The 10,912-nt window shown below is 39.7% G+C and overlaps 1 protein-coding gene across 2 annotated transcripts in view; it reads right to left on the minus strand.

Moving 5' to 3' along the window:
• bckdhb (branched chain keto acid dehydrogenase E1 subunit beta) overlaps window positions 1-10,912 on the minus strand; it is a 284,897-nt gene that overhangs the window by 5,091 nt on the left and 268,894 nt on the right. For both annotated transcript variants that reach the window (XM_043686955.1, XM_043686954.1), the window contains one exon: window positions 4,348-4,497. In XM_043686955.1, coding sequence (XP_043542890.1) covers window positions 4,357-4,497 — 141 coding nt within the window. In that variant the 3' untranslated portion in view covers window positions 4,348-4,356. The remainder of the gene's footprint in view (window positions 1-4,347; window positions 4,498-10,912) is intronic.

The raw sequence follows: 10,912 nt of genomic DNA on the forward strand, positions 1-10,912 counted from the left end.
ATAGGGAATGCTGGATGACTAAAGAAATTGAGGGTTTGGTTAAGAAAAAGAAGGAAGCATATATAAGGTTTAGACAGGATAGATCGAGTGAATCCTTAGAAGAGTATAAAGGAAGTAGGAGTATACTTAAGAGGGAAATCAGGAGGGCAAAAAGGGGGCATGAGATAGCTTTGGCAAATAGAGTTAAGGAGAGTCCAAAGGGTTTTTACAAATACATTAAGGACAAAAGAGTAACTAGGGAGAGAATAGGGCCCCTCAAAGATCAACAAGGCAGCTTTTGTGTGCAGCCACAGAAAATGGGGGAGGTACTAAATGAATATTTTGCATCAGTATTTACTGTGGAAAAGGAAATGGAAGATATAGATTGTAAGGAAATAGATGGTGACATCTTGCAAAATGTCCAGATGTCCAGGTAAGTATAGGAAGAAATGCAAGATATTCCAAAAGTATATGTAGGAGAACAGGATAGCAAGGAAAGAATAGGGCCCATGACGGACTGAGAAGGCAATCTGTGTGTTGAACTGGAGGACACTGGTAGGGTTTTAAACAAGTACTTTGCATCTGCCCTCACTCAGGAAAACAGAATGTAAATAAGGGCAGCACGGTGGCACAGTGGTTAGCACTGCTGCCTCACAGCACCAGAGACCTGGGTTCAATTCCCACCTCAGGCGACTGACCTTGAGGAGTTTGCACGTTCTCCCCGTGTCTGCGTGGGTTTCCTCCGGGTGCTCCGGTTTCCTCCCACAGTCCAAAGATGTGCAGGTCAGGTGATTTGGCCATGCTAAATTGTCCGTAGTGTTAGGTAAGGGGTAAATGTAGGGGTATGGGTGGGTTGCGCTTCGGCGGGTCGGTGTGGACTTGTTGGGCCGAAGGGCGTTTCCACAGTGTAAAGTAATCTAATCTAATCTAATCTAATCTACAGAATATGGGGAGAAGGGCTGTAAGGTTCTTGAACAGTTTGACACAGGGGGCATTAAAGGTATTGGTGAGCTTAAACGTGAACAAATGCCCAGATTCCGTTCAGGTGCGTCTCAGGCTGCTTTGGGAGATGAAAGAAGAAATTGCAGAGGCTCAGGTTTTTAAAATTTTTTTCTGGCTATGGGGAGCGCCAAAGGACAGGAAGACAGCTAATGTGGCTTGACTTCTCAAAAGGATATGAAGGATAAACCAGAGATTTGCAGACCAGAGGTAGGGAAACATCTCACTTCAGTGGTAGGGAAGGTACTGAAAATATTCTGAAGGAGAGAATTAATCTCCATTTGGAGAGGCAAGGTTTTATTGTGGGTAGTCAGCAATGTTTTGCCTGAGGGAGGTCATGCTTAACAAATTTAATTAAACAGATACAAAGGAGGTGATCAGGTGTGTCAAATGAGAGGAGTGCATTTAATGTAGTTTATAGAGATTTCAGCAAGGCCTTTGACATGGTCCTTCAAGTGAAACTGATAAAGATGGCAAAACATGTGGGACCCAGGGTAATTTGGCAAGATGGATTCAAAACGGGCTTACTGGTAGAAGTCTATTTGTGTGACCGTAGACCAGTGTCTGGTCACATACTGCAGGGATCAATGCTGTCCCTTATTGTCCATTTTATATATATAAAGAAAGGTATAGATGAGAATGTCAGGAGAGGGGGAGATGATTAGTAAGTTTGTAAATGACATGAAGATTGTGAGGTGGCTGCTAGTGAGGAAGAAGGTTTTAGATTACAGAAAGATTTAGGAGGATTAGTCAGATGGGCAGATCAAAGGCAAGTGAAATTTAACACGGAAATGTGAGAGGTGATGCACTTTGGAAGAAAGAAAGAAACAATGGAGTACTTTAGATTAGATTAGATTACTTACAGTGTGGAAACAGGCCCTTCAGCCCAACAAGTCCACACCGCCCCGCCGAAGCGCAACCCACCCATACCCCTACATTTACCCCTTACCTAACACTACGGGCAATTCAGCATGGCCAATTCACCTAACCTGCACATCTTTGGACTGTGGGAGGAAACCAGAGCACCCGGAGGAAACCCATGCAAACACGGGGAGAATGTGCAAACTCCACACAGTCAGTTGCCTGAGTCGGGAATTGAACCCGGGTCTCTGGTGCTGTAAGGCAGCAGTGCTAACCACTGTGCCACCGTGCCGCCCACAATGAATGGCAAGACACCAGGAAGCTCAGAGGAACAGGGATATCTTTGGGTGTTTATCCACACATCCCTGAAGCCAACAGAACAGTTATTAGGGTAATTAAGATGACACATGGGATGCATGCCTTTCTCAGCTATGGCACAGGGAGGTTATGTTGCAGCTGTCTAAAACTTTAGTCAGTCCACAACTGAAGCACTATGTGCAGTCTGGTCACTGCACTGTAGGAAGGATGTGATTGTACTGGAGGGAATGCAGAGGAGATTCATCAGGATATTGCTTTGGTTGCAGCAGGATAGCCATGAAGAAAGATTAGATGGGAGAGGTTGTGTTTTTTTTAGAGCAGAGAAAGCTAAGGGAGGACCTGATGAATATGTTGTATAAAAGCTGTATAAGATTACGAGGAGCACGGACAGGATAGATAGGAAGCAGCTGTTCCTCTTGGATGAAGGGTCAACAAGGGGACATAATTCTTAAGGTGAAGGGCCGGAGATTTAGAGGGAATATGAGGGAAGGCATTTCACTGAGAGGTTGGTGGGAATCTGGAATGCACTGCCTGAGAGGGAAGTAGGATGGAAAACATCACAGCCTTTAAAAAGTACAAGGATCAGGATTTATATGTTATATTATTCAAAGCAATGAGCCTAGTGCTGGAAAATGGGATCAATGTAGATAGGCCAGTGCAGACTCAATGGGCCAAAGGGCCTTTTCTTTGCTGTATAATTATTTTACTTTATACTCTGGAAGTGCAGCTGTGTCCTAAAGGTTTTGCCTGATTTGTAGTCTAGTAATTACCTCAAACCACTGTAACCTAAAATTCAGGTCTTTGAGAAATGTTATGACTGTATAAACAAAAGGACCATAAGACCAATGTATTTTATCAGATGTATTCCTCTGTGAAGTGCTTGAGATGACTTTAAGATGCTGTATAAATGTAAGTTGTTGCTTGCCCCAATAACAAGCTGCACAAGAATTCTGATGGTGAGTACAATGCATTGGCACTCAGTAGGTTAAAATAGTACCATTGAAATATAGGTATTTGCAATATTGCAGCAATGTCAACGACTTAATCTGGACATGGTGAGCACTAAACCATCTAAATTATGGAAAAAGCAACTTTGATATGAAGACTTATATGCTACATTATGAAATAAAGCAAGAAAACGTTTATTTACAGATAAATATACTAATTAGGCCAAGGAGGCACTTTGGCTCCTCAAGCCAATCAAGTTTTATCTGTTTGTGTTTGAGTTTAACATTCCCACTTTTAATTTTGTTGCTTAGCAAGAACCTATCTACTCGCTTAAAATTATTTAATGACCCTATCTCCGGCACCTTTTGAAGCAGTGTTCCAAAGTCACACAATCCTCAGAGATAAGGTTCTCCTCATCTCTGTCCTAAAAAGGACAGTCATGCCCCCTGGTTCTGGACTCAACCACAAGAGGAAATATCCTGTCCAGTTCTATCTTGTTAAGATTGTTCAGGACCTTATTTAGTTTAGCTATTTATTATTATGTTGCCAATTGTGAAAATAAACTAATACAACACTACTATTGTTCTTATTCGCCTCATATTCTCAATTCTGTTTTGGTGATTAATACTTAAGCATATTGATACATGCAAAGTAAAAACCAAACTTGAATTTAAAGCGTACTCTGTCAGTCCTCAGGATACCACAAAAATCTCCATAGCCAAAGAATTAAGCACTTTTGAAATGTTCTCAATGTTGGAAAGTAAATATAAAGCAGCTTTTTCCAAAATAAATATTTAGTTGGCTGAACAGTTGAAATTGTGTCAATTCATTAGATGCATTAAGTTCATATTCAATGTGAACACAGCTTTTGATAATTCCAGCAATAGAAAGAATTTTTTGAAACACTCCAGTAATGGCAGCACAAATGATGCTCCTTTTTTTCTCTGAACGTTATGTACTTTTGGCAATAAGCTAGCCCATCAGATTGAAATTCAAGCTACTCTTTATGTTTCTCTCTTTTTTCAAATGATATAATTTTGACTGTTAAATTGAAACAGCACATATTACTTAAAACAAATAACAGGAGGTAAGTTAAAGGTAATTGATGCTGAAATACTCAAACATCAGCGTAACAATGTTTCCCAAATTTCTGGTTATGTGAATGCCTTGTAACTGACTTGCAGATTTAATCTACACACATTCACATTGTTAACATGTCCTTTTGATCCTGGGGTTTCTTACCTGTCACATTTAATAATTTATCATTTTCCGCACAGCATCAAAGCACTTCCATTTATCTGGTATGTAGAAGGGTTCAAAGATGTGCGGGAAAGGTGTGTCATATCCACAGACTCTACTGATCGGTGCCTCCAGATTAAGAAAGCATTCTTCCTGTAAATTGCAACAAAAAAGTAATATGAGCCACAGGTTTCAGTAGCAATCAGATTTTGTTTACAAAAATTAACCTTCTAGGTGGTTCAGCTACACCCACAAAGCACAAAGTGTACTCTATTTAGTCCCTGCTCTATCTAGTACGCGTTTGTGTTAACAAATACTGTTTCTGATATAGTGTATTGTGCTCTGAGCACTTCTGGCCCAGAACTGATGTGGTAACATCATATCAACTGGTTTAGTTTTCAGTGTCTGACATTTCTTTTCTCCACATTGCAAATCCATCCATGTTCCCTTATCTGCATAACATTAATCTGACTCATGAAAGGCAGCTTTAGTTTACAGAAAAAATATGCAGCATGTCTCACAATGATATTATTGTTCCTTTTTGTGTTTAATAGGTCATATAATAAGAAAGGATTGACTTCAAAGCTTTGTTCATTGAGTTAAAGAATTCTCTCCAAGGGACATTGAAAGCATCTACTACAGCAGTGCTTCCTGGTATAATGTCCAAAGGTGAGAACACACATTTCTCACTTATGTAAAAATAATCTATGCAAGTTCTGCTTGTCATCACTCTATACATGTTCAGAAAGCAAACTGATCTCAACTATTGGGTCCCTATCCTCAACATTTTATCAAAAACACTGTAATATAGTAAGAAGAAAATATATTCTATGATTTTGCACTGCTTTTAAGCAATAATTTACATCTATACAGGTCAGCACGGGGGATAACAAGTTGCTATTTTGATTAAACAACAAGGATACAGAAAGTGGCACTTGTCATAATGCATGAATAGCATATTCCATTAATGGCAATTGCTGCTGATAATATCATGTTGACATTACTGATAGGATACATGATATTCCACAGTTCCAGAATTCTGCAGATCCTGAAGCAATCCACATTTATGAGCAGTAAAACCTGCACAACATCCAGGTATGGGTTGATAAGAGTCAAATAGCATTCACTTCACACCAAATGCCAGGCAAAGACTTTATCCAAGAGTGTTTAACTATCTCCACTTGATATGTATTCAATTATACTGCTATCATCAAATCCCATACTATCAACATCCTGTGGGTTACTATTGACTAGGAAAATACTCAACTGTACCCACCATATAAATACTACAGTTACTATAAGATAGATGTTCTGTGGCAAGTGTTTCACCACCTGATTCTCCAAGGCTTTTCCACCACTGAAATGGCCAAAATATGGTTGTGATTAAATACGTTTGGTTAAATGTATCTGTAACACATTCATAAAGCCCCGAAAAGGACAAAGGAATCCTTTCGATCAACATCCAATCCATAATTTTAAAATCCACTTCCCTAACTGCGTATCTGCAGTGTATATTATCTATAGGTTGTACTCAAGTGAGTATCTAAGGTTACTTTGGTAGAACCTTCCAAACCTATAGCCTGCATCACCTGGAAGGACAACAATAGGTGCACAGGAGCACCATTATATTCAGGTTTCCTCCAAGTCAAACACCATCCTTATTGTGGTATATGTCGCCCTTCCTTCACTGTAATGGAGTTAAGATCCTGAAATTTCCAACGTACCAATATTATCGAAGCAGGATCATGAGAAGATCTGCAATGACCAAAGAGGGCCCTGACCATAGTCTCAGTGCGCGTAAAGTTTAAAAAAGTGGACACTTAATTGCATTACAGTTATTGACCTGATAAGAAGGACATTTAAACCTTCAATTCCCTTTACTGCTGTCTGCAATTCAGTATGGTTTAACTTTTCAAAAGGTAAATGTATGTTTTTAAAGCTCCACTGCTGTGTCGTCAATTTAAAGATACTGACAGCAGACTTTCATGGGTTTAAGCTAAGAGGATTATTTATTCACATAATTGCCCAAAAGCTCTATGTCTGTCACACACCACACACTTGAGAAACATTCAATGTCAGAAGGTAGTACACATCAATATCTATTAAACCAAAATAACAGTTGACAGTTCATTTGTCCTAGTGCATCAGTGAAAAAGGAATATTTTATTCAATTTTTCATCTGAATTTAAGCTAAATTCAAATAACTGTAGATGCATATTCAGTTTAAGTATAGAGCTCCTTTGAAGAGATGACTGTCCAGCAGGTCAGATATAAAGGCATCCACAGCTGTTGTATTAGGTAAAGATAAAGCTTGTACTAAAGTGTAGTACTGATGGTGTGCTGAACCATCAGTGGTCCCAACTTTTGAATGAGACATTAAATTAAACCCCTAGTTGTGCTCTCAGGTGCATTTACAATGTTCAAAAGCAGTACTTTGAGGAAGGATAGGGAAGTTTCCCTGATACTTTTTCCAATATTTGCTCATTAACATAAAAAAATCAGGTTATTATCACAATGCCATTTATGGGAGCTTGCTATGTGCAAACTGGTTAGCATATTTTCTACTTCATAACAGTGGTCACATTTCAAGTGTACTTCATTGATTGTAAAGTCCATGCAGACATTCTGAATTTCAGTAAGGCATAACATTAGTGCAACTCTTTTTAAAGATAGACTTCAAAATTAATTTCACTGTGCTGTTCTTTTGCAAAGTATACTGATCTTTAAAATTCACTCTTCTTGTAAATGGTTAAACAAAACTTCAACTGCATAACATGATTGCACATCGAAAGGCACCACTGATAAAAACATTATTAACATGCATTCACTGTGAAAAATTAGAAAAAATCTTGAATCAACTTTCTTCTTAGACCATATAGGAAGATGGTTATGGTTGCTCGAGGTCAGTCATCTCAGCTCCAGGACATCTTTGCAGGAGATTCTCAGGGTAATGTCCGAGATCCGACCATATTCAGCTGCTTCATCAATCCCTCTGTCATAGGTCAGAAGTGGGGATGTTCGCCAATTATTGCATAATGTTCAACACTATTCACGACTCCTCAGACATTGAAACTGTCCCATCTTCAATTATAACAAGATCTGGACAATATCCAGGTTTGGACAGACAAATGGTAAATAACATTCATGACAGAAAAACGCCAGGCAATGACAAGTGCAGTAAGAGACAATCTAAACATCACTCTTGACATTCAATGGTGTTATCATCACTGAATACCTCACTATCAACACCCTGAGAGTTTATCATTGATCAGAAAGTCAACTGGACTAGCCACAGAAACACAGTGGCTACAAGAGCAAATCAGAAGCTAGGAATACTACAGCAAGCAACTCAACTCTTGATTCACAAAAGTCTGTCCACCATCTACAAGGCATAAGTCAGGACTGTGATGGAATACTCCCCACTTGCTGAAATAAGGGCAGCTCCAAAAACATTCAAGAAGCTCGATAGCATCTAGGACAAAGCAGCTTGCTTGATTGGCATCACATTTACAACCATCCACTTCCTCCCCACTGATGGTCAGTAGCAGCGATATGTACTATCTACAAAACGCACTGCAGAAATTTGCCAAAGCTCCTTAGACATCATCTTTTAAACCCTAACGACTTCCATCTAGGATAAGGTCAGTAGATATATGGGAACAAGAACACCTGCAACTTCTCCCTCAAGCGACTCAATGTCCTAACTTGGAAATATATCAATTCCTTTACTGCCACTGGATCAAAATCCTGGAATTCCCTCCTTAACGGAATTGTGGATCTCCCTGTAACAAATGGACAGCAGCTGTTCAAGAAGCCAGCTCACTATCAACTTCTCAATACCAACTCAGGACAGGTGATGAATGCCCATGTCCCATGAGTGAATTTAAGAAGTCCCCATGCATGACCTTTCAAAAGTCTAGCTGAAGTCCAAGTAGATTATATCAAATGCTTTGTCCTCATTTACTAACTCATTGAAGTATCACGATGAAATTCATCTGGACTCAGAATCTTTTCAGCATGCATCGCCATCAAATTACCGAGCGCTACTTCTCTCATGATTGCAATTCCTTTTCTCCCTTATGTGCTGTAAACAGTGGGATTGATATTAGGTACAAGATATAGGGACTCTAATATGAGTACTGTGGGAATGTTTTTTTTTAGTATTTCCAGGAGTGTGTATTGAGTACTATACAAATGCTGTTTCATCTCTTTTCAAGGTGTAAAGGATTGTTTGGGATTAAAGGGGTTATAGTTTTATTGTGTGTTTTAAAAATTATTGAATACCGAACGTGTGTTGATTTGGTTTATTCTGCTTTATCTTCATTTCTTTTGTTAATAGACTTCTGTTTTATTGTTAAAGCAAATTCTGCCACATTGCCTATATTTCATTGAGAATCCACTTTGTTATCAAAAATAAATCAAAACCTGATCAATCAAGCCATATTCCTGTCTGGAATCTGACATTTCCCACAATAACATCAACTGGGAGTATAACACTTGTACCTCCTGACTGAAAATCATTACTGGAATTTTTTAGTATCCTCTACAGTGAAAACAGAAACTAAATATTTGATCATTTCACCCATCATTTTCTTATTATTCACTCTTAAGATGACCAATACTTATTTTGCTTATTCTTTTCCTTTTTAAATACCTTTAGAATCTCTTGCTATCCCTATTTTTTACATTCATAGCCACCTTTCTCTTGTCCTCTAATTCTTTTTCCTTATTTATTATTTTGTCATTTGCTGCTGTTCTTTATATTCTGACCAATAACCCAGCCTGCCACTCAACTTTGAGCAGGTCCATGCTTCTTCATCGAGTTTAGTGCCATCCCTAACTTCTTTAGTTAACCACGGGTGGTAGATCCTCACTTAGGACTTGTGTTGAGGGAGGAATTTACTTATTCAAAGTATTCTGAAATAAATGTCTGCCATTGCATATCCACTGATCTATTCAATGGCCTAGTATGTCAGTTCACTTCAGCGAGATCCGCTTTCATGCCTACATGGTTGCTTTTATTCAGATCTAAAGTACCAGTCTTAGACCCGATTTTATCCCTTTCAAACCAAATGCTAAGTTAAGCATATTGTGGTTGTTGCGACCTGGGGCTGTCTTAATTGTGTGGTGATTATTTAATGCTGTCACTTTACACAATACTAAGTCTAATACATGCTACCCTCTGAACAGTTCCCTATATTAAATCAGATCATTCTCCTCAGTTTTCCTGAGAGGCTGATGGATGTTAGGAAATTTGTTTGAATTGAAGCAGCTCTTATGATGATTCTACTGGATATTGCAGAGGCTATGAATCTGCACAATATTCTGGTACACTGAAGACTTGTGTCCATGACTAACCGCATAGCTTTTCAAGCTGGGAGAATGGGTACAGTTATTGACAGCCAATCATTTCAAGACATGGCTGCTCGGGTGCCCCATGGTGAAGTCCAAGGCCAAACCACCTTCAGCTGTGTCATCAATTAATCCATCTTATGCAGATGTTTGCTTACTATTCGTAGACCTTCAGGTACATAATCAGTCTAAGCATAGCAAAACCTGGACAGCGTTCAGTTTGATACGTACCAAGTAACATCTGTGCCACAGAGTGCAACGACCAGTGCCAAAAATACAGAATCTAACCATTCCCCCCAAGATACTCAAAGCTATTATCATTGCTGAAATCGCTATTATCAACATCCGAGAGGTTACCACTGACCAAATAGACTAGCCATATAAATGTGATCGCAAAAGTAGATCAGACATTGGGAATTCTGTGGCTATCATCTCCTGGTTAGGTGAGGTGCCGAAAGATTGGAGGTTGACTTAACATGGTGCCATTATTTAAGAATGGTGGTAAGGACAAGCCAGGGAACTATAGACCAGTGAGCCTGAAGTGGGTGGTGGGCAAGTTGTTTTAGGGAATCCTAAGGGACAGGATGTATATGTATTTGGAAAGGCAAGGACTCATTAGGGATAGTCAACTTGACTTTGTGTGTGGGAAATCATGTCTCACACACTTGATTGAGTTTTTGAACAAGTAACAAAGAGGATTGATGAGGGCAGAGCGGTAGATAGGATCTATGTGGCCTTCAGTAAGGCATTCGACAAGGTTCCCCATGGGAGACAGATTAGCAAGGTTAGATCTCACGGAATACAGGGAGAACTAGCCATTTGGATACAGAACTGGCTCAAGGTAGAGGGCAGAGGGTGGTGGTGGAGGTAAAAACAATGACTGCAGATGCTGGAAACCAGATTCTGGATTAGGGGTGCTGGAAAAACACAGTTCAGGCAGCATCCGAAGAGCAGTAAAATCGACGTTTCGAGCAAAAGCCCTTCATCAGGAATACAGGCAGAGTGCCTGAAGGGTGGAGAGATAAATGAGAGGAGGGTGGGGGTGGGGAGAAAGTAGCATAGAGTACAATAGGTGAGTGGGGATTAGATTACTTACAGTGTGGAAACAGGCCCTTCGGCCCAACAAGTCCACACCGACCCGCAACCCACCCAGACCCATTCCCCTACACCTCACACTACGGGCAATTTAGCATGGCCAATTCACCTGACCTGCACA

The sequence above is a fragment of the Chiloscyllium plagiosum genome, chromosome 3 (genome assembly GCF_004010195.1).
Source record: "Chiloscyllium plagiosum isolate BGI_BamShark_2017 chromosome 3, ASM401019v2, whole genome shotgun sequence".
Classification (NCBI taxonomy): Eukaryota; Metazoa; Chordata; class Chondrichthyes; order Orectolobiformes; family Hemiscylliidae; genus Chiloscyllium; species Chiloscyllium plagiosum.